Source organism: Opisthocomus hoazin, chromosome 6 (genome assembly GCF_030867145.1).
Source record: "Opisthocomus hoazin isolate bOpiHoa1 chromosome 6, bOpiHoa1.hap1, whole genome shotgun sequence".
NCBI lineage: Eukaryota > Metazoa > Chordata > Aves > Opisthocomiformes > Opisthocomidae > Opisthocomus > Opisthocomus hoazin.
Genome location: NC_134419.1, coordinates 57890637 through 57914243, shown reverse-complemented (window position 1 = coordinate 57914243; position 23607 = coordinate 57890637). Strand labels below are relative to the sequence as shown.

Sequence of the window (23607 nt, the reverse complement as noted above, 5' to 3'; positions counted from 1 at the left end):
GAAACATTTCCAGGACTTCTCTTTTGAGCCGATTTGTCATTGATGCTCACTAGATTGACAGGGGCTCTGAGGTGCTCTGGGGTACCATGGAGTGCTCTGGGCCATGGGATGACCTCTGTGTGCTCAGTTAACACTTTCCTGGCCACCACATTGGTAATCCACCTTCTCTGGAGGCACTAGGTTGCATTTTCACAGGCAAGAAGGAGTTCAGAGGGATTTACCAAGCCCTTAGCACTTCAGCTGAGATCTTTGCAGTGCAGAAAGTCCTTTTTCTGTACCAAAAAGCTTTCTGCTTCTGCAGTGCTGAGTCAGGACGAGTGGACATGGTCATGCCACTTGGGGAAGATGGGGAGCTGTGAGTCCACATAACCGCATTGAGCAATCTTTTTAAAAGGACAATGTTTTAAGATATTCCCCAAAATGTGTTTTGAGCTGCTATCAAACTTCCTTTTCCTTCTCCACCCCCAGCAACAGCTGGGTTGTCCCTTCTGGAGTTACAGAGACACGGTGAGGTCGTTTCCTCGGTTCTTTGCATTTCATGGTGTGAGAATGGCAGGATACACTGTCACTATACCAAATGCTTAAAACTCAATTTATGTTTTCATGATGATCTAGCAAATACCACCATCAGGAAGAGCTCTTGGTCTTCCTTCCAATGCATAACCTACTCCTGGCTCGTCTGTGTCCCAGGAACTTTCCCCTGACAGCAGAGCGATTGACTGTTCATGGTTTTGTCAGATGAGGGTCTTCAGTTACCTCCAAGGCCAATGCACAATTTGGAGCAACCTTGCGACCTGAAGCAAGGTATTTCCAGCAGCACAGATGTGGCCAGGGATATCTGTCAGCCCACATGGCACAGCAGATTGTATCTCCACCAATGGCAGGGTTCCTTCGGTATTGCAATAAGGAGATAATGTATCGGTAAATCTTGCTTTTCCCCACCAGCTGGTCCAAAAATCACTGAGTCAAAAGGTGATACCAAATGTGACCTTTAAGCAATGACTCACGCTGCAGGTGCTTGGCACTAGCTGGAATATTAACCCTTGGATTAAGGTGCACAAAAGAAACAGCAGTGAAAGAGGAAAACTGAACCTCCTGAGATGTTTGCCTGTTGGAAGCTGAGTGGGAGGGAAAATGTTGGAGGTTGTTCCAGTCTTAAATTCCCAGTGAAATGCATGGGTGCTGGGGGAAGCAAAGGGATATTGCTCATGGGGTCTTTCATCCCCCTGCCAGCAAGCGCAAGCAGCCACTTTCTGAGGGGTGTGAACAATCCTGTATTCAAGTTCTTTTAGTAGAGTTTGGAAACCCTGGGGACTGATCTTCCATGAGGATTAGGAGTCATGGCCAGATGGGAAGCAGTAGCCATCCCACAGGCTGGTCAAGCTGTGATGAAGCAAAGAGGAAGAAAGAAGTTCTGTTCCCAAATTCCTCATGCACTGGAGCTGATCAGTGCAATCCTGGAAAGTTTATTATAGAGAAGTAGGCACTGTTCATAATTTAAACTAAATGCACTGGGAAAAAAAGCCCTATCATGTCCTTGTGCTATAAAAGTTATTGATTGGTTTCTTCTTATCTAGCACAGTGATTGACTCACAGGGCTATAACAGCAGTAATTTTCAAGCTGAACTTTTCAGCTTGAAACAGGTCTCGAGCTGGGAGACATTCTTCTAGACACTGGGACACGCAAGGGATCTCAGGTAAGTTTGCACAAAATTTCACTGGGATTTCGTAGGACTAATGTTTGCTTCTTTTAGTATTGCTTCATCAGTTTAATCAGGATGAAGAAAATTGTAATTGCATATCATGCAGATGTGTTTAAGGCTGGTGCTGTCATATTGATTATCTGGACAGGTTGCGGTGCCTTGCAGCTGGCTGCCAATGCCATACTTGGAGAATGAAAAGGGGACAAAGAAAAGACATACTGTTAGACTTGTTGCCACTAGAAACATTGCTAGGTGAAATTCAGCAATGGTCATAACTGCTGTAGCTTACCATGGCAAAAGAAGCTGATAAGAAAGGTAACATATATCTAGCTCCCTGGTGATGTTGTTTCTTGTTGCAATCTTTCCAAGATGACAGATGCTAATTTCAGCAGTTATTTTCTGCAGGTTCATTGTTTCCAGGGCAGATCACCTCTGGGGAACAGCCTGCGGGCATGAGCTTTACCAAACCCACTACCAGACCCACCATAAAGCAAATGTTACCTGCAGGAGAACTAGAGGCTCTGCCTCACTCTCCCCTTTCTAATCTTGTGTCCATCCTCCCCCATCTCCACTCCCACGACAGTCAGGCCCCAGCGACTGCAGTGGCTGCTTGGGGCTGTATCCAGGCAAGTCGGAGGCATCCGCAAGGATGGAGACCACCCACTGCTCTAAACAAGGAACCAGTCCTTTGGGGCAGATATGTGGTTCAGTCACAGGCAAAGAAATGGGATCTGCAGTAAGTTTTATATACTAACATGTCTAAGGACACATGGAAATGTCCAAAGCTATTTTAAAGGCTTATTCCTACCTTGTACAGATGCTTACAGGAAGGGCAAAAGGCACGTCTTTGCTACAAGTGTCTCTTCCCACCGGGCAAGACTGAAGCCCTTGATGTGACTCTCAGGTGCCAGTGCAGGATAAACCAGAGGTCACCAGAACTTTTATCAGAGGGGGAAGTAGCATATTTCCCCATAGATGTATTTGGAGTATTTTTTCTCCTTAATGTTTAACCCAAAATAAACCTGTCTGAAAGGAAGAGCAATATACAAAAACCAAACCCAAAGAGTTCTGCATATGACTAAGAAAGCTGGCATCAGTACATAGGGTCTTATCTTGGAAAGCTCTCACAACCACTACTTTTTCTAGCCAGGAGGGAACTGTGCTTGGAAATGTAATGGGGTGTGCTTTTCTTGCACGGAGTTTCCTGAATTGACCTTTGTTAAGGTGACAATATTGTTTTCTGATGTGCTCTAAGCATGCGAGCAGCAGAATAGCTACAAGGCTTCAGGCTGCAGCATCTCCCTCAGCCACTCAGTGAACATAGGATCTGGTGGACAGTTGTGGGGTTTATTTAAACAATTTCCTCAAAAGAGCGAGCAAAGTGCCCTGGGAAATGCGATATCAGTAATTTATCTGCTCACCCTGTCTTATTGGGCCTCATGAAGAGGAGTGATCACTGCTCGCAGCAGATATATTTTTGCTGTCTTATGCAGATTGAAAAATAAATCTCCACTTCCCATCCTTATCACTGCTGCTGCTGCCTGCTCTGACACTGGGATGGGGAACAGAAACGATCACCAACTCTCTGAGGGTGCAATGTGCTGCTCTGGGTGGGATGTGCCTAAAATCGGGGCTGTTCCTTGTGCCTTCCCCATGGGCTCCTTTCTGATTTCACAGTGCCCCCACCATGTGTGGGAAGAGGTCTAAGTGCTCCTTCTCCCGCCTGGAGGTGATCCTCATCGTTTGCCTGGCGTTGATGATAGCATTGACTGTGGTGCTCCTCATCCTCCACTTTCTCACCAAAGAGAGCAACGGCAAGTTGAGCTATTTCAGTCCCACCATTACAGCCTGCTCAAGTGTGTGTCCAATGCAGTAATTTAAATTAAAGGGATACAGGTAGAGGGTCATCGGGCCACTGCTGAGCCTGCATAATCTTCTCTGCCGGTGGTCCTCTTGCACAGCCATGGCATGTTGCTGTTGCAGGCCTCTGCAGCAGGAGCACAGTGGTCAAACCCAAACATGAGCCTCTCTTGGGGAAGCACAGCCTTGCTGGCAGCAGGGATCTAGACAACCTTCCTTTCCTCTCTCCGCCTGGTGAAGGGGGTCCCGAGAGCCCCTCACTCCCAGCACCACGCCGAGGGGCTTCACAGCTGTTGCAACCCCATCACAACCCATTTGCACCTCCAATCCCATCACCAGTCGTGGGGCAGGTGGGTGTTGGGAGCTGCCTCAAGTGAATTCTCAATTCACTGGTGGTGTACCCCACGCTTGTCCTCTGGAGAGATAAAATCTCATGGTGAAAGAAAACATTTTGAAGCTTTAGGGACTTCCATGTGACAGGAGCCCTTTCCCAGAGCCGAGGGTCTTCCCTGCCCTTTATGGGGCATCACCTGACATGTCAGCTATGGGGCCTTCCAATTTCTAGGTTTTGGTCTTGAATTGTATGCAGTTCACACTTAATGTTTTTAGGCTGTAACACATAAGAGTTTTGCACAAGCAGTTCCTTATATCTCTTGGAGGAGGAGGTGGAGGAGCAGTAGTTTTAATGGGTAGCCCTATTCATTCATGCCATTTTAAATGAGAGAAATGCCCTGTGGTCAGGTTGTGGCCAGTGTGAGTGTTTCACTTCTCCTCGGTTTTAAGTGGCAGCCTAGGAAAGGCCAGACCAGGAAGACCGAGTGTCCCCTTATCCTGATGCCCTACCTCAAGTGGCAGTGGCTGGCTGGGGAAGACTGTGGGAACAGTTCAAGCCCATAGAAATATTTTCCCACAGCGTTGTCTCAGCCTCCAGTGATTTGTGGCTCTGGGGTTTCGTGAGACCGTTGTTTTTTTTGTTTTTTTTTTTTAATTTAATCGCCCTCAATAGCTTTTCTTCCACGAGTTTGTCCAGGAACTTTGTCCATCCTGTAGAAGGACTTCTGCACCTTCAGGATGGCTGGGATGAGACATGATCTCCTTCAGGAATCCTTTTCCTCCCTGCTTGCCTGGAGATCATTGCCCACACCTGCTTTTCCCTTCTTTGAGCTTCTGCTGGCTCTGCTGTTATGTTTTTTCAAAGACAAGGGCACCAGTACTGGGTATGGGACTTGTTGGAGGCACCAGGGCGACATATGGATGTGCCCCTCTTTCTTCTCTAGTCCTTTCCCAATAGCTCCTGACATGCTTTTTCTCACTGCTGCTGAGCTGAATTTTTTGTTAGAAAACAGTTCTCACACCCTTGGATCTGTTTACTGCACAGTAGTGGTAGGCTTGGAGAGCTTAATCGGTGAAGCTAGGCTTGTTTCCCCCTCACTGTAAATCACGACACATTTTAGACAGTCCAGTGACCCCATCTTGTGAGCTCCCTCCACAGTGCTTCGTGCCTGCTCCACCCTTTACCACCCCAAATGCCTTAACAGCCTCAGCACAATCTGGCCACACTGACAGCCCATTGAAAACCCAAGGAAGCAGTATCAGCTGGATCCTATGGACCTGCTGAGTCCTCTGGGGATGTTGAGCAGGTTTCAGGCGCGCAAACTCTTAAAAAGGCTGGGTTGGCTCTTCTGTTCCTGATTTTGCTTGCTCGTGTGTCCACTAATCTACTATTTATTCTTACTATAGACTCCAGCAAAGTAGTAGCAAACTACTTATTGGGCGTAGGTCGAGCTGACTGCACGGGACCTGTGGCAGAAATTCCTCTGGTAAGTTGGGAAAATTGAACACAAGGTTGGGAAAATACCGATTTTTCATAATCTCTGGATATTTTTTGCAAGACTTCTGGTTTAGAGGTTCTGCCTTGCCAAAGGGTTGTCATCTTCAAACATTAGGTGAAATTTCTTGGAGGCTTTGATTAACCTCATCTAGTGGAAGGTGTCCCTGCCTATGGCAGGGGGGTTGGAACTAGATAATCTTTAAGGTCCCTTCTGACTCAAACCATTCTATGATTCAATGATTTTTGCAATCACAAGGCAAGACAGTTGCAGCTCCAAGTGTTCATACGTAGTATGAGACCACTGACCCTCTGGCAAATCTACTTAGAAAAATACATGCAAATGAATACGTTGCTCAGTATTTTGGCTGTGTGGGCTTGATGGAGCTCTTCCCTTCCAGATGGGATATGCGAACCCAGAACAGGTGGGTGGTGGGCTTCTGATGCGCCTCTACAGCCGAGCCTTCATCGTGGCAGACCTTGATGACTCCAGGCGAGTAGTATTTGTCAGTGCCGACATAGGAATGGTATCTCAGAGACTGAGGCTGGAGGTACGTGGCTGGAAATGAATGATTGCCTCAGTTTCTGTTGTCGCTGGTATTGGCATGAAGGTTATAGTCATTGCTAAATAGTATTGAGCACAGCAGCCCATTGGACATTTGCTTTGGGATCTCCTTGTGGCATGATCTTAGAGAGACGGTGTGTCTCTGCTGAAGAAGACCTTTTGATTCCTCAGCAAATGAGGCTGGACTGTGACCATGCTTTTCTCAGTGGAAAAATTATCACGAGTATATTTGAATTACGAATACATTATCACGGTGCCTGTGTAGTGCTGGGTCTCCAGCACCACAGGGGAGATGCCAGAGAACTGGGGACAGCTTGAATGATCTGGGTTTCACTGCAAGTTGGCCATAGAGGTCTTCACTTACCAGATTTTATTATTTTAAGGGTCTTGCCAAGTCAACAGCTGTAACCTACTTGTTCTGACATCAGCATGGGAATATTAGGCAGAAAAAGAAGAGCAAGGAGGAAGATGAATGGTTGCTTTTTTTACAAGGACTAATACAAATCTCTGTAGCCTTTGGGCGTAAAAAAATGTGTTTTTAGTACCACCGCCTTCCTCTTAGGTGCTCGAGAAACTGAAGAGCAAGTATGGCGAGCTGTACCGACAAGACAACGTCATCCTCAGTGGCACCCACACACATTCAGGGCCTGGTGGCTACTTCCAGTACACCCTCTTCTGGATCACTAGCAAAGGTCTAATCAGACCATCACTCAACGCTATCGTGAATGGCATCGTAAAGGTTGGTGTCATCCAGTCTGTTGATATGAGAGCCCATAAACACAGAAAAGGTGGGGTGAGATACATCTGTGACTAACAGAGCCCTTGCTCTAATGTTTGTGCAGCACCTCGGAATGTCACAGTCTTAAAACATGCTTGGAGGTGGGTTTATGTTTACCAGTGATATCAGATCAAAACCCAGAAGCCTTGAAGTCTTTCTTTAGAAAGAGACAGTTGTAAGTGGTTTCAAAATACTGTCATAATTTTCTAGAATTTCAGACTACTTAATTAAAAAAAAAGGCACATAAATTCCCAAGAAAGGGATGGGGACAGGCAGGGAAGGAAATAGAATTTTTCCAGGTAGTCTCACACATGCCTGACATGCATGGACTAATATTCCCTGCCTTCCTGCTTTTCAGAGCATAGATACAGCGCATCAGAACATGAAAAGAGGAAGGCTTTTTATAAACAGAGGCACTGTAGAAAACAGTCAGATCAACCGAAGCCCTTTCTCCTATCTTGAGAATCCAGCATCTGAACGAAGCAGGTAAAAGGTCCTCAGAAAGGAGAGAAACAGAGCCCCAAAGAAGACCCTTTTGTTGGGACCATGACCAATCTGTCCTGTATCTGGTGTTTCTGGTCATTCGTGGAATGGTTGAACATGTGGAGTCAAGACCATGACAGGATGACACTGTTGCCATCCTGGGCACTTGAGTGTGTGCATCCCCAAAAACAAGTTGCAAGAGTGAGCTTGAAAGTTGTGGTTTCCCCCTCCAAGCATTGTGAGGCTTTGGTCAAGAACGTGACTTTATGCTTTTTAAAAAAAAAAAGAAAAAAGAGTCTTTAGTAGACTTCAGAATTTGAGTCAGACAGCACTAAAGTGCCATTCTTGGTGCATGAATTTGTATTTGGAGAGACCTCCTCTCATCATCCCCTGGAGAAGCAGCAGCTGAGGTCAGCAACAACCATAACTCTTCCCTTACTCACAGCTATTTTCAGATGCTCCCCTAAGGTCTCGTTGTGCTCTGGTAATATCTGTAACAAACATCTCATTTCTTTGCTCAACCTAGGGGCAATTTAATGTGTCTGAGCAACACAGAGAGTGACCATGGCTCTAGTGCTAATGGGATTTCCCTGCTTTGTTTTCATCCAGGTATTCATCCAACACGGATAAAGAAATGGTGTTGCTGAAGATGGTAGATAGTAATGGAGAGGAGCTAGGCCTTATCAGGTACTGACCACTGAAGTTACAGGTTTTTCTCCAAATCCTCATGAACTGCAATTCTGTAGCAGTTCTGTCTTTCTGCACAAGCTCTCCTTCCCAACACAGAGCCTTGCCCATAGATCATTGCTCCCCGCTAGTCACCAGAGAGTGTCTCTGAGGGAAGAGTAAGTGAGAGTCCATGAGTGCTTGAACCAGGTCAGCGTCGCCCATCTACTCTGGAAGATACAGCAGCAGCCTGCCTACAGTTGGGCACATCTCCTGACATGACCCAAAGGCCTCTGGGGAAGGTGACTGTAGCTGGTCTTCCCTTGCGGGAGTGCAGAAAAATCCCCTCTGGGTCTCTTACCGTGCCGCTCCAAGCAGATTCCAGCCCCGGCATCTCCAGAACCCTTTGAGATCATCTTCTCTTGGTTATTTTTTTTAACACCCCACGTTTCTTGGGAAGCATGCCATTCCTGCAGGCAGTATTTATGATGCCCATCCTATCAACACATCTGTGGGGCAGTGTTCAGCTGCACAAAGTTCAGAGCTCAAGGCCAGGCAAATGAAGTAACATGCAGTAACAAAGCCATAATTGTTTTTTCCTCATTTAGAAGTGACAAGCGAGAGTTTGACTGTGTTCAGAGGAAGAGGAGGGGTTTATTTTTTTAAGAATGAAAGTATTCCTTTTTTTCCATCGTTGACCCCTCTTTGTTTCTCTGAAGCAAGGAGTTATAAATCCCTCCAAAATATAATTCTCCGGACTCAGAAAGGAGTCCGTTCAGGTCTGATATGACTTGGTGGCCCTGATAATTATGGTGCCAAATTGTTGTGACCTCAGACCTGGACCATCGTAGCCATGAGCCCTCCTGGTCAGGAAGGGAGAGGATGGAAATAACTCTGCCCAAGTTAATCCATCCCTAGGTACCAACAGTCTGCATTTGTATTCTCCCAAAGAAAATTCCCATAAGTCAATTGCAAATATATAGATTGAACAAGTCAATTGCCAATACATAGATTGAACAATGTATTTCCTATGTGTGTCATCTGGCTCCTCTTCAGCTGGTTTGCTGTGCACCCGGTTAGCATGAACAACACAAACCTGCTTGTGAATAGCGACAACATGGGCTACGCATCTTATTTGTTTGAACAGGAGAAGAACAAGGGGATGCTTCCAGGACAGGTGGGAGTGTTTTCAGTCTACTGAAAATAATGGGGAAAAAAGTGCTGCAACACGGGGGGGTGTGTGTGTGTGTGTGTGTGATGATTGTTACTTTCTATGGGCCAGATTCATTCAAAGAGTGAAACAGGACAGCAGGGTAAACAGAGAAAAAAGGAGGAAAAAGATGAATGCCTTGATTTATTTACTTTCTTCCTTTAGAGAAGAGTAATTGCAAGATGTACTCTTGACTTTCTAAACTAGTAATCAGTGGCATTTTTTTAGACTTTAGGAATAAAACATATTTGGTTTGGTTCAACTATTAGAAATACTAGAAAGACATGCGTGGGATACTTGATCCAAAGGAATCAGTCTGTTGCATCTGTAGTGTGGCATCAAGTCTGGGGTCAGCCCCACTTCTTTCTTACGGCTTCCTGCCAGTTCTGCCTTCTGATTTTCATTTATGCAGAAGATTTGTGATCCTCAGAGTGTGAACACAGCTCCTTTAAAAAACATTATTTTACCTGAAATGTAAATATGGACAGAACCCATCTCACAGGTGCTTTGAGTCAGGAGCTGATTAAGAGGGTGTCCTGTGCGTATCTGCAGCATGTGCCTTGAAACAGTTGCCCAATTCCTATTTTAATACTCTGGGCAGAGAAGCACATGCAGTTCATACGAAATATGGAAACTAAAGGAAGTCTACCTAATTCCTGCTTGCAAATGTTTCTTTTTATAGTGGATTATCTAAAAGCTTTTAACAACACTTGACTGTAGTGCATAGTTATGAGCGCAAGTAAGTGCAAGTTGACATGCACGCAAAGCTAAGTGGTGTTTGCAGGACTCAATATTTAGCTACGTGGTCTGCTGGGCACAGAGTTAAGAGCTTAAGAGCTGATAATATATCAAAATATCTGATGTTGATATATCCTATATCTAAAAGAGGGGTAGAAAAACAAGAGTATCTGAGAGAGCTGAATTCAGCTGACACTCAGCGTGTAACCAGTCTTGCTTCTAACAAGTACTGCTTGATGTTAACTCCTGCAGTCAGATCCAGTAGCTCTCACCCTGTAAATCTGTCAAGGTGAAAGCCTGGCAGAAGAAAAAACCCTGTGCAAAGTGCTACAATGTTCCATTGACATCTGATCTGTAACATGAGAAACTGGGGAGGTGTGGGGAAGAGCTGCCACTAAGATGGAAGAAGCAGATGAAGAAAGGCTGTCTGGATACCAAAGTGGTGTGAAGGATCCCCTGAAACGCAGTTGCATCCTGTGCGTCCTATTTTCCCTTGCTTTTTCTGTCTTTAACTCTTGGGATACTCCTAAATCCCCATTCCAGTCCTCCCAGTCACTTCAGAAATGTTTGCCAGCATCGCATGCTCATCAGCTGTCTGGAATGCTGGGGACTGCAAGGAAAGCTGCAGGTGATGTCTACAATCACTGCAAGGCACTGAAATCCATCTGACCACATCTGGTTTTGGCAGGGTTCTTTTGTTGCCGCCTTTGCGTCGTCCAACCTGGGAGATGTGTCACCCAACACCAAAGGCCCTTTCTGCGTAAACACGGGGGAGTCGTGCGATAACCCACAGAGCACCTGTCCTGTGGGGGGGGTAAGTATGTCCTACCTGATCTACATTAACTTCTGACAAGGAGCAAACTCGGGGTGGAGCAGCAAATACAGAGCCACCAGTGGTGGACCACTGTGCATAAGGAGGACATAAGACAACATTCACCTCTCTTTAGACTATTCTGTATACATCTTTCAGGAACTTACTGTGTCTTGTCCTTACACCCCCTGTTTTCTGGTCATTCAGACATAAAGGTTTATCTTCAATTTATCTTGCCACAAAGGTTAGTGTAGTAACCCAGTGCCCAAATTTGAGATGGCTAGCAAGAAGCAATTGCTTCTTACATTATGACAATCACTTGTGAACTCATCCACTTTGCAGTGCCACTTGTTCTCCATATTAACTGATCACTAGCATTTAAACAAATTTTTTAACAGGCAAGGATGTGCATGGCCATGGGTCCCGGTAATGACATGTTTGACAGTACAAGAATTATAGGGCAAAATATCTACTTGACAGCAAGGGTAAGTGATACTTTTTACGAGTGTGCACGAAGGCTGTTATTACAGGAAAGCATGTTCATTTAAGTAACTTTCTTGCGCCTGTTTTTGTGAATGTTTGTAGAATTAAATTGGTCTAAATTCCATATTTACATGCTTAAGGTAATGTTTCCTGATTATTCAGAAAGCACACACTTTTATTTAGATACATCGTTGTAGGTGTTGCAATTTGAAAATGTTGGCTTGGGTGTTTGATCTCAATAATCCTCACTGGCGTATAGTGTGAATGTTGCCCTTTATAATCTCCACCTCCCTCTCATGCACACATCTCAGAGCTGTCATGATGGGAAAAATCACCGATGCTGAAGATTCCTAGAAGAGCTCAGAGACACGAACACATAACACTTCTTGGCCAACTTTGGCATCTACACTCCCAAAGTAACACAAATGTGAGTTGAAGTGTGCCAGCTTAAACATTCATGAAAGATACTCATGTTGCCCTGCTTGACTTTTCATTTACTTAGCCAGTGTCCTCCACCCTATGGGCTCCCTCCCGTCACTCAAAAGTCACCTGAATTTGCTGGTTCCCCTGCTGAGGCTTCATGTAATGTGAGAGTAGTCAGTAAGAGGACATTTTTTGGCACCGTTTCAAGGACAGCAGCTTGTAGGAACTGAAACAAGGTCCAGCAGAGGAGTAAAAGCAGAAGGCTTGTTGGTGGCGGTTTCCTTTTAATTGCCATTTCAGATGCTTGCACTGAAGTCACTCCGTGCTGATCGTGACTTGCAAGTGAAAGATTGTCCCAGTCAGAGTGGCCTGGCATGTGTGTCAAATGGTGAAGGAAAACATTGCTGTTGTTTTTAACGCTGCAGACTCCTGGCCTTCAAAGGTTATGTCCTGTATTCCTTCCTGCAGTTACAGGAATGTTACTAAACCTGTATAACTTTTGGAAACACTTTCTATGTACCAACTTGAGGCACGTGTGTCAGAAAACCATTTGCTGAAGAGCTGAATGGCTTAGCTGTCAGCTGTACAGTAAATGCATGGTAAAGTCCATGCATTTTGAAGCAGTGAATACAACAAAGTGCTTCTTGCTCATAGAAAATATTTCTTCTGGTTGGTCTAAGATGTGAGAAATGACAAAATGTTGCAACTAGGGAAAAGAATTTGCCATCCTTGTTAAATAGGTAGCGTTTCAGCTGTAAAAAGAAAGACACAGACAAACAGCTGACCTCAGTGTTGTTCCTATGTTACTTGAGATAGGTAGGGAAAGCTTGCAGGACTCGGGGCATGCAGGGTGTAGAGACAGGGTCATAGAAACAAATGAGCTTGGGAAATATGCTCTTACTTTAACATCTGGAAGAGGCCACTGGAAGGTGTCAACAGAATGAAGAAATAATTAATGTAGTTGAATTTGAGAAGAGCTGGTTCCTGATTTCTGCTTTCTCAAGGATTTCCACCTCATGTATCCCTTAGGAGCTGTATGAAAAAGCTTTCCAGGAGGTCACAGGACCCCTCAGCTCAGCTCACCAGTGGGTGAACATGAGCGATGTCTCGGTGGAGCTCAATACCACGCACACGGTAAGAGCAAGAGTTCCCAGGATGCAGGCATAAGGAAGGAAGAAATGTTACATTCTCACAGCCAAACTTGGCACACTGAGTGAACTAGTTTTAAAATATCTGTTTATCAACTTTTTTCCCCCTTCTGACTAAGGTTAAAACGTGTAAACCAGCCTTAGGATACAGCTTTGCTGCAGGGACTATTGACGGAGTGGGGGCTTTCAACTTCACACAAGGTAATTTAGGAAGCAGATTTCAATATGGCTTTGTACAAATGGGGAGGACATGGGACATCTCTCAGATAGACTCAAACCCTCAGAGTCATTTAAGGACATGAACGGCTGGTTGAATCACAATCTCCAAAGGGATGTTTTTTAGGAAGGTGTGATCTTGCAGGCCTCTCACAAGTTTGTGTTTCTCAGAAAACTTCTGGAGAAGGATGTGACCATGCTCTGAAGGAAGGATAGCGCTGGCTGGGGAGTGGGAAGAACAAAAAGCTAGCTTTGGGGCAATCTTTCTCATTTGTTCTCATTACCCAAAGGCTGACAAGATGAAGTTCATCTGGGCTAAAGTTCATCTTTTCAAACCACCCCAGAAAAAGGAGATAGTCAGAATCCACTGAGAAATATCCTGTCCCACATAAGCAAGGAGGGGGTAATAAATGAGTATTCTGCCCAATAGCTTTTGGAGCAGCTGAAAGAACAGTATTTAAAAGGTGTTTCCCCCTCAAGGCTTAGTAGAAGGGGACCCGTTTTGGGATGAAGTCAGGGACCAGCTGCTGGGAGAGCCATCCAATGAAACGAAAGCCTGCCACAAACCCAAGCCAATCCTCTTTAGCACTGGAGAGGTAAGGATACATTGGTGTGTGCCCTGGCAAGTGCAGAGATTGCTGATCTGGGCTAGGTTTTGGTAGGGCAATCTTTTTGGCTTGCTGGAGTGGGATTTTGCATTTCATTTGCTGGAGCCATGCCATCCTTGAGCTCTTGTTACTCTTAATTTCCTTTCAACAGGCTTCTTCCTTTTTATCTAGCTATTTATTTTTAAGATTAAATACTGCTGTAGTGTGTGTTTGGGCTGCAACAGTGCTGCATCTGAGTATGGTTTGGTCCCTGCTCTGGGGCAGTCTGAAGTCAGGGCTAGGTTGAGGGTTCCCTGATCATCACCCTCTGGGTGACTTAGAAATTCTCCCTCTGAATCAAAACCGGTGGTGCATTCGCTCAGCTAATGAAGAGAGAACTCTCTTTTCCCATCCCTATCGGGCTCTCTAATTTCACTCATTCACTTTTGCTCTCCTGGTCAGAGGATCAACCTTATTGATCCTAATACTATCCTTTTCCCATGCAGATGAAGGGTTTCTAGGTGCTACCCTCACCTTATTTACCCACTTTGCTTTAAGCTGTCCCTCTGGCAATACCTTTTTTTTTGCCTTACCCATAATATTGACATGTGCCTTATCTGTCTGTTGTGGTCAGGCAACTTGCTGTACATGTGGAGGTAAAAGACTTTCTCATGTGCCTGTCTACAAAATAAATTTATTTGCCTGTTTTATGACTGTAGGAAGGAAAACAGTTTAGCTATCTTATTTTGCTACTGTCCTACAATAGTCATAGCCACATTCTTTTCACCTCAGATGACTCGGCCTCACCCATGGCACCCTGACATTGTGGATGTTCAGATTGCTGCCATTGGATCACTGGCAATTATTGCTGTTCCTGGAGAGTTCACGTATGTATTCCCTTTGTCTTGTTCTATGTATTGCAGCTGGCAGCCTTTCATGCAAACTACTTGTGATACTTCTGCATGCGGGTAAAAAGGGTATGTAAGCTAAAAATTGCAGGCACTACATATATATGTCCACGGCATGTACTTTCTTGTATACTGTCTCCTCTGGTTTCCTGGGGGTTCCCAATTTCTTCTCTGTTCTGTAAACTAGCCATGGGAATGAATGAGATGCAAACAAGATTCCTAAATAATTTTAACTGTTCATTGCAAAATGCAGTTTCAATAAAAAAAGAAACTTGTTAGCTTTGATTTTTTTTTTTTTTTTGTGCCACAAACAGTGGAATGATGAATCGCACTAACTGTGGGTACAATGGCGAAAATCTGAAGAGGGCAATTATTTATTTCTAGCATCTTTTTTTCTACCTCACCCCACACTGCGGTCCTTCTAGCCACACTCTGGCTGTGATGATGTGTGCAAAATGTTTTGAGGTGCTTTGGTTGAGCTCATCGCAGAGAAGCCCTAAGGAATGCTGAGCAGCACTGCAAGTGCTATGTGAATTTCTGGTGGTGCACTGCATGTCCAGGCAGCGATTCCTACTTTAGCTCCTTGCATTTCTTGAGGTTGACATTGTTCCCTTAATGCCCTAGGACCATGTCTGGACGCAGGCTACGGGAAGCTGTTAAAAGAGTAAGTTACTGAGAAAGAAGTTTCTTGAGAGAGCAGCGTATCTGGAACTTAACATTTCTTGATCCTTCTGGTTCTTGAACCTAGTCTCCTCCCAGCTGGGCTCATGGGCCTTGCATCTCACAGAGGTTTCCTTCTCACAAATGCTTCATACACATTTTGCATGTGCTGACTGACATTCAGGAGAAATTAACATCCTCCCAAAAAGAAGCAAACCAATCGGGTTTCAATCCATTAAGCCAATACAAGGTAATTCAACTGGGATCCAGGCGTAAGTGATTCTAGAAGAAGTTTTGTCTCTGGGGTAGAGAGGTTTAGCTGCTTAATTGCTACCAGGATTTTGCAACATGAGAACAACTGAAAAAAAAATGGCAAGTGTATTTTTTTCCATTTTCCTGATTGATACACCCTATTCTCAGCTGCGGTCTGAATACCATCTTAATCTCAACTGCTGTCTCCACAACTCACTGAGGCTGTCTCACATAGTTAGATCACCGAGTTTTTTAGGAGAATATAGACATCAGCTTCAAAAAAGCACTACATGTGTTGAATTTACTAGAATAAGAGGTCATTTCTCATCTTTTTCCTGTGGGAAATGAATATGAGACATTAAATTACTAATCACACTTTAGGATTGCATTCCCAAACATCCACACATCTGCCACCCCCCATAACTTTCTATTCTGTCCTAATTAAAAAAAAAAGGTGCATTAAGCAGTTCTTACAAGATAACTGATCTATTTGCTTTCTTAGGAATTTGATTCGGTACATGGTACATCAAGAATGGATGTTGTAATTGCAGGTCTGTGCAATGTCTACACCCATTACATTACCACCTATGAAGAATACCAGGTAAACAGTTAAAATTGTGGATTGAATGTGTTTAATTGAGTTCAGCTTTTTGCCATATGGAAGGATAGTTCATGTGAAATCATGCGTATTTGGAACACTTTTTCTTTGCCATGAAAAGCTGCAGAATCTGTGGCAGAAATCACGAGACCTCCTTGTTCATCCTAGCCTAGATCACACGGTGTAATGACCTACGTGGTTTCCTGACCATAGCTAGAGAGTGTGTATGGATGCTTTAATTTGGAAATGGTCAGACATACTGAATGGAGCTCCTGTGAGTTCAGATCTCTTTTAATAATCTATGATGACTTGAATAAATTAGAAATTATCTTCATAAATTGGCAAAATTGCCCAGAAGAAAGATTTGGAGCTGTGGGGTCATAAATTGAACGTGAATTGCAGTGCCATGTTACTGTGGTAGCGACTACAATATAGCTTGTAAAACCAAGTTTTAAAGGTCCCCACAAAGCATGGTAGATGCTATACTTTGAGGAAGATATGGACCATTGGATGGATTCCTAGGGTTTAGAAACCCTAAATTGAGAGGGAAGGTTGGAAGAACTGGGGTTATCCAACCAAAAAATGCGCAGAGGAGAAGACCTATATCATAAGCCTTTAAAAGTAAAAGAGCTGTGATAATTAGAAGAGTGACAACTGGTCCTCCTTGTTTGCGATGGATTGGAGAATGAAGAGTAACCTGAAATTACACCAGAAATACTTAAGCAAGTTGTTGGGCTGTATCCCTAGCAGTAAGGGAGTAAATAAACCGCTGCAGATATAGTGCTGATCTTGTCTTGGCGCAGTAGGATGAGCTGCATAAACTGCTCAAGAGTCCTTCAAACTCTCCTTTTCCAAATTTGTCCTTTGACAGGTTCAACGATATGAGGCTGCATCAACTATTTATGGGCCGCACACCCTTTCTGCTTATATTCAACTGTACAGAGAACTTGCAAGGGCTATTGCTACGGTAGTCAAAATTTTCTATATGCCACATACTGCTTGAAACTTCTAAACGGTGATGGCTATATTTGTTTCTCAGTGAGGCTGCATGATTGCTACCCTCTTTTTTCTCATAAGAAACTGCTTTGAGATGTTCTCATATGGTATGAAAAGAAATCCTGTGATGGGGGTCTTATACCACTTAAGAAATTCTGGGGGTTTTTGGTTCCAAGTTTAGAAGATAGGTACCTCCAGCCTTTCAGCATGGCCTGAAGTTGCTGCTTTTCTACCAAGAGGAAAAAAATGTCTGCTACATTTCTGCTGTATATGGCAATGTTCATTACCATTGTACCTGTGGACGTGTGAACGTGCAGGAATAATGGGCGGGTGCTGCCTCCTGAAGTCATGGGATATTCTGGCAGGTGGATTTGGGGGACCTCAGCAACAGGGCAGCGGGTGTCCTGTGGGGAATGTTCCTGCACGCAGAGCACAGATGAGGAGCCTCTTGCTTGTTTTTACGCTCACTTTATTGCCCTTGTTCTTAGAATATATCTAAGCAATGGATTTGGATAAAGAACCAGAGTACTGGTAAGATTCATCACAGAGATATGGATTATCTATATGTATATGTAATGAGCACATCTTCCCTCCCCCAGAATACAGTTCAGGATTTGCCACGTGGTCCAGAGCCCCCAGTTTTCAACATAGGTAACGTGACCTTGGTGCCTACTGTCAATGCCGATCGCGCACCAGCAAATAAGACGTTTGGGGATGTGTTACAAGAAGTGAAACAACAGTATCAAGCGGTGAGAGCTTGAGGGATTTGCTAAAACCTGTTTGGGATATTGTCTTTAAATTCTTACCCCTCTTCAGAAAAAGTCTATGTTTTCTAAAGGGTTGTGGTGCTCTCAGATTAAAAAAGTCTCATTGCTCTTAGTGGACAAGGTTGAAAAGACAGAGACAGAGCAATTTTAATGCCAATGTCACTGTAATGAACGTGATTAAAGAGAGTGAATGAAGGGGAAAGTAAAAACCCCTGATTATCACCATGAAGATTTCCCCTTTTGCTTTGACATAACATACCAGTTGATGATTAAATAGGCAAATCTTGTACAGTGCTTTCTTTACAAGCAGAAATCAGGTCACCTTTGATGCCTCTGGTATGGAACACAAATGAAATAAAAATGTCAGAAAGACCATCAAAGAAAAAACCCAGAAAACCCCAACCAAACCACTAAAAAACCGATATGGATTCTTCAAAGGATGTTCTTAATACATTGCTCAGACTTTAACATAATTTTCAATTTCCCACACAGAGAGAAGTTGCTGGAGTAACTTTTGTAGGCGCAAACCCCAGGAACTCTGCAGAGAACGTGGTAAATATGATACAATGAAGCTGTAATTGGGGATGTTCAGGATTAGTGAATATTTAGTCACTGCTTCGGCCTGGTGCATTTTAATCTTTGACATTTAGGTTTCAGAAGGAGTAAGATCGTACGCTTCCATAACTTCTTTCCTTTACTGGGAGTTCAGAAGAAGACAATTTCTCCCTTTAGCTTGTGCTTTAGGAATTCACACCATCAGAATGCTTTTGGGGCAAAGTCCTTATTTTGGTCAGATATGGACCATTGATAATGACTTCATACTACTGAAGTTGAAGGCACTTGTGTTGTGCATTAGGCTAGACACTCTTTCTTGGTTGGTATCCAGTGCCACGCAGTCGCAGCAAGCATTGTCTTTACTCTCTATCCTATCAGCCTGATGCATACAAAACCAGGAGGAGTGCCTAATACACAGGAAGACTGTGCTGCCATTCAGCCAGACTGGGGCAGGCTGGAGAGCTGGGCAGAGAGGAAGCTGATGAAGTTCAGCAAGGGCAAGTGCAGTGTCCTGCACTTGGGAAGGAACAACCCCATGCAGCAGTACAGGCCCAGGACTGACCTGCTGGAGAGCAGCTCTGCGGAGAGGCACCTGGGTGTCCTGGAGGATGACGAGTTTACCGTGAGCCAGCAGTGTGCCCTAGCTGCCAAGAAGGCCAATGGGATCCTGGGGTCCATTAAGAAGAGTGTGGCCAGCAGGTCGAGGGAGGTTCTCCTCCCACTCTACTCTGCTCTAGTGAGGCCCCATCTGGAGTACTGGGTGCAGTTCTGGGCTCCCCAGTTCAAGAAAGATGAGGAGCTACTGGAGAGAGTCCAGCGGAGGGCTACGAGGATGGTGAGGTGGCTGGAGCATCTGTACCATGAGGAAAGGCTGAGGGAGCTGGGCTTGTTGAGCCTGGAGAAGAGAAGGCTGAGAGGGGACCTTATAAATCCTTATAAATATCTTAAGGGTCTGTGTCAAGAGGATGGGGCCAGACTGTTTTCAGTGGTGCCCAGCGACAGGACAAGGGGCAACGGGCACAAACTAAAACATAGGAAGTTCTATCTGAACATGAGGGAGGAAAAACTTCTTTACTTTGAGGGTGACAGAGCACTGGAAGAGGCTGCCCAGAGGTGTTGTGGAGTCTCCTTCTCTGGAGATATTCAAAATCCACCTGGACACGGTCCTGTGTAGCCTGCTTTAGGTGAACCTACTTTAGCAGGGAGGTTGGACTAGATGGTCTCCAGAGGTCCCTTCCAACCCCCACCATTCCATGATTATTTTAATAAAACAAATAAAATAGAAAAGTACTTAATTCATCCCATCACTCGTCTTGCATAGACGCTGATAGCAAATACCTCACCTGTTTGTTCTCTTTTTAATGATCAAGTTGAAAGCTGCGCCTCCTTCTCTGCACCACTTATTAGCTTAAATTTGTTCTTTGGCAGTGAAATGTAAGCATTTTTGCTAGTACTTACTGTGTTTGCCAGTAAAGCACACAGAAGCATAGCCTCTTTTCCAGTTCAAAGTGACACAGAGAAGTGGGGACATGACTGTCTCTTCAGCGCCTGGCTAACTCTGTTGTTTTTATTCCAGACTGAACACAACTTCCTGACAGTGGAGAGATACTCCAGCACTTCAAACAGCTGGCAGGTGGTACAGAATGATGCCTCCTGGGACACCAGGTGGGTGCCCTGGACAGATTTCACTGTTCCACAGACTCCATGGAGTAATTAAAATTTAACCTGACGGGCTTCATTTCAGAGCTCCCACCCATAGGCTGGTCTTGTCCCTGCAGATGATGCTCTCTGGGGACTGACTGGTCCATATTTGAGTGCTTAACATGTCCAGAAGACAACACTCTGTCTTCTCCTTAGGTATAACTTCTGCAGTGAAGGCTTGTAAGTTTGGGAAAAGTAGAAGGAAGAGCAAAAGTTACAGAAGGATCATCATCCGATTTGTTCATAGCCTACATCCATCCATCTGCTGCATCATGCTGATAAATAGGATAGCAAACAGAAAATCTAAGAGGTTCACAGCAGTAGGATTTTCATAGGGAAAAGCTGGCCAGCTTTGCTGTGCATCGTAAAGTAGAAAGAGTCAACAATTAAAAAAAATTTCATAAGAAAGCAAGGTTAAGTTTAGCGATGTCAGTCTTAAGGAAAAATATCCACTAAGCAGCAAAGCTGGTGTCACCTGTCAGAGCTACACCAGAAGTCAGCACACGAGACAGGAATACTGAAGGCATCTTTTGTCAAACCATATGATTTCAAGTTACTCCCCTGTTTGAATAAAACCAGACATTTTCCCACCTGCCACTGCAACCAGTCTGTGAGGAACCAGACCCCAAAAACGGTCTATCTTGGGGTCTTCTGACCTTGCAATGTCCTGATGCAAACACATAACATCCCAGGTCAGAGAGGCAATGTTTCCCACAGCTTGACTTCATGGGGAAAGTCTTCCTCTGAATTTATGATGAGTATTTGATAGGGTGTAATTCTCTTTGCCCAAGTGCAACCAGTTACTCTCTAAACATAATCTGGTAGCCAGGACTCCGGCTGTCCCAATGGGGGAGATGGATTCCTACCTGCAGCTGGAGATATGTGTTTCTACATGCTTGCCCTTTGTTTAACACTCGAACTATGTTACCTTGTCACTCTCATTGACTTTCCAGTCAAGCTCCCTACTTAAAGGAAATGAAGACATTTTGTTACCCATATATGTAGCCCTGCCTTCTTCCCTCCTCTTCCAAAAACCCAACAGATTTCCCAAAATCTTGGCCAGGAACACTGGAAATGTTTAATAGCATGTCCCCGAGAAGACAAAAAACATATAAAAGTACGAAACTTGAAGAATGTACTGCTATGGTGCTGGAGGGACGGGAATCTAGACATCTTATTTTCCTTCCTGAGAAAGGTCAGACTTTGGATCTCTGAATGACACTTACATACTTCTGCTGATAAGGAAGAGAAGCTGTTTGGCTTTTTCCTGTCTAAACGGGCTGGCAGAAGGCAAGCCGATGCAGACAGTAATGTCTCCCTTCCTGGTGTCCCAGGAAAGTACCGAACACCACAAGAAAGGGGAAATGGTTCTGTTAAGATGAAAATGAGTCACTTTTTATGACGTTGGTGTGTTAACGTTGAAATGTCAATAGTTAAGGTGATGGGGACAAGAAGCATCAAACATTTTTGCTAGATATTAGTGGAATCTGACCATGTTTTTTTAGTACAGGAAAAATTAATGTTTGATACCATTGAATGTGCTGACATTGCAATAGGAGAGTAGCACAAAGGGAGCGCATTATTTGTGAGCTTAGTGTTGCAAAGTGTTAAATAGCATATAGCTGCATTTGTAAAATGCATATTTTCAGGGCTCAAAAGTTAGGAAGGTTTACTTAAAGGAGGCGCAGCTTTCAAGGAAGGAGATATCTGTTCTCTACCCTTTGTCCTACACTCGCGATTGCAGCAGGGACAAACTCAGTCCAGACTTGCCCTTTTGCTGGATGCTGCCTTGGTGTTTGTCCTCATGCTGTGTCTGCCATGAGGGGGGTTTAATTGCTTTCTTGGGACTGTTTAGGAGGAGGGACTGAAATACAGGGAGGAATTTGCCTGGCCCTGCCTTTAGCAAACAGCCAACAGAGATAAGACATGGTTAAATCCCCATGAGCTCATCTGAGAGAAGTCTTTTCCCAGGTGTGATCTAAGATATGTTCCAGTTTCTAAGTCCCAGAGTGGTGGTCCTGCTCCACCAAGCCTGGGAGGCACGATGGGCAGGAGGCTGGATGGTGGCATAGACCTGTCACAGCAGCATTTTCAGGTTGCAGCATTACAGCCAGGCTCAGGCTGCAGGTCTGTGGTCCCGCCCAGCTCCCAACAGGGCCAGTGTTGCAGCTATAGCAGGGTGCTTGGGGCCATGTCCAAGTAAGTCAGGGTGGTCCCCAAGGACAGAGATCCCTCACCACTTCGGACCTTGTGCTGTCACCTCGCTGTCATCTCTCAGGACAACATTGTCTTTATCTGAAGACAAGCCAGTGCAATCCACAGCCAAAACCTTGGACGAGAGCAACCAGGTGGATACATGGGCTCTGTGTCAGCCTGTGGTCTCTGTTTACCAAACCAAATTTCCACTATCATTCACTGTTTTTCACTCAGCCAAGTCTGTAAATATTTATTTTAATCTTCTCAGTAAGACTGGTATGGGGAAACTTTTTACCATTGTCAATGAATCAACACATTTTTTTCATCTTCTTCCTTTGGCTAAAGTCCTGAAATGGAAGTGCTATCTCAGCAGGACTTGATAACTCTCATGTCTGGCCCAGATACAGTTAGGGGGATATCCAGCAGTGCCCCTCATGGGCAGTATCAAAAGAAGAGCAGGTTAATCTTCTTCACCTCCCCAAGAAGTTCTCCATCACAGCCGGCTGAAAACTTCCTTGCCCCTGGATGATGTATGGCTGTCTGTAGAGGTCTGAGACTGAGCAGAAGTGGTTATGTACATGGAGTCAGCAAATGAAAGTGTGAGTCTGATGTGGAAATGGGTGCCAGAAGCCCTGAGCTCAATTATGATAGATTTTGCTTGTGACCTTCAATAAATACTCATCCTCTTGGTTCAGCATTCTCCCTGTACAGGGAAGGCTAAGCTGACAAATACTGCTCACAGACATGTATTGTATGGAGTTATGATATGGAGTTGGGAATGCAAGCACATGTTAGTATAAATATTCTTCATCTGCAAAAAGGACCACTGACTTGTTTTTCCATGTTTCCAGATAGTTTTCAGCTCTGCCAGGTTTTGGTTTGGCTTGTTGGTTGCTGCTCTGATAGCCTAAATATATGAGGAAAGGTTAAAAGCTCTTAAATCATACTTACCCGGAGTGCATTAATCTCATTCCACTTAGTGAGCTCTTGGAATATTAAAACAAATGAAAAATGGATTTCTTGCTGACTGCAGTTTTTTGTTTGTCTGCTAGGTTTTACTGGACCAAAGGATTGCTTGGTCAGAGCAACGTGACTATTGAATGGCACATCCCTCATGGCACAGAGCCGGGCATCTACAGGATACGATACTTTGGGCACTACAAGAAAAAACTGTCAAACAATGACGCTGTGTCTATTCCATTTGAAGGCACATCTTCAGCATTTGAAATCACAAGTCTGTAGGTGATCTTGTTTGTTAAAGGAATTGTTTCCTTTGAGCAGTAGATTCAATATCTGTGATGTTCACAATGCACGCCTGGGAGGTTTCTTTGTGGCATACATGACTCTATACATCATTGCTGTCCCTTGAGTGCTGCTGGTCATCCTTTGCTGTGCAAATCTTGACTTCCTGCACAGTGTTGACTTTTACCTGCAATTCAGTCTCACTAGTCCAATGTATTCTCATTCAAGCTGTT

General features: G+C 44.4%; 1 protein-coding gene across 2 annotated transcripts; it reads left to right on the top strand.

Moving 5' to 3' along the window:
* Positions 1-3390: 3390 nt before the first annotated feature.
* Positions 3391-23607, top strand: LOC104330397 (putative neutral ceramidase C). 2 transcript variants are annotated; one of them, XM_009935598.2, is made up of 20 exons: positions 3391-3517; positions 5304-5383; positions 5793-5942; positions 6519-6695; positions 7093-7220; positions 7827-7904; positions 8940-9060; positions 10520-10645; positions 11041-11127; positions 12578-12682; positions 12816-12897; positions 13393-13508; positions 14292-14386; positions 15032-15071; positions 15822-15920; positions 16789-16884; positions 17513-17662; positions 18173-18232; positions 19812-19900; positions 23185-23607. In XM_009935598.2, exons 1-20 carry the CDS (start codon positions 3391-3393, stop codon positions 23372-23374), a joined length of 2196 nt encoding a protein of 731 aa, XP_009933900.1. In that variant the 3' UTR covers positions 23375-23607. The 2 variants fall into 2 exon arrangements, with proteins under 2 accessions (XP_009933900.1, XP_075279353.1); XM_075423238.1 differs by having other exon boundaries at positions 3391-3559; positions 5322-5383.

Excerpts from the sequence above, each read along its gene's own strand:
- LOC104330397 (XM_075423238.1), top strand. The coding sequence starts at position 3,391 with ATGTGTGGGAAGAGGTCTAAGTGCTCCTTCTCCCGCCTGGAGGTGATC. Across the intron at positions 10,646-11,040 it reads GCACCTGTCCTGTGGGGGGG|GCAAGGATGTGCATGGCCAT; the intron begins GTAAGTATGTCC and ends ATTTTTTAACAG. Across the intron at positions 14,387-15,031 it reads GCTGTTCCTGGAGAGTTCAC|GACCATGTCTGGACGCAGGC; the intron begins GTATGTATTCCC and ends TTAATGCCCTAG.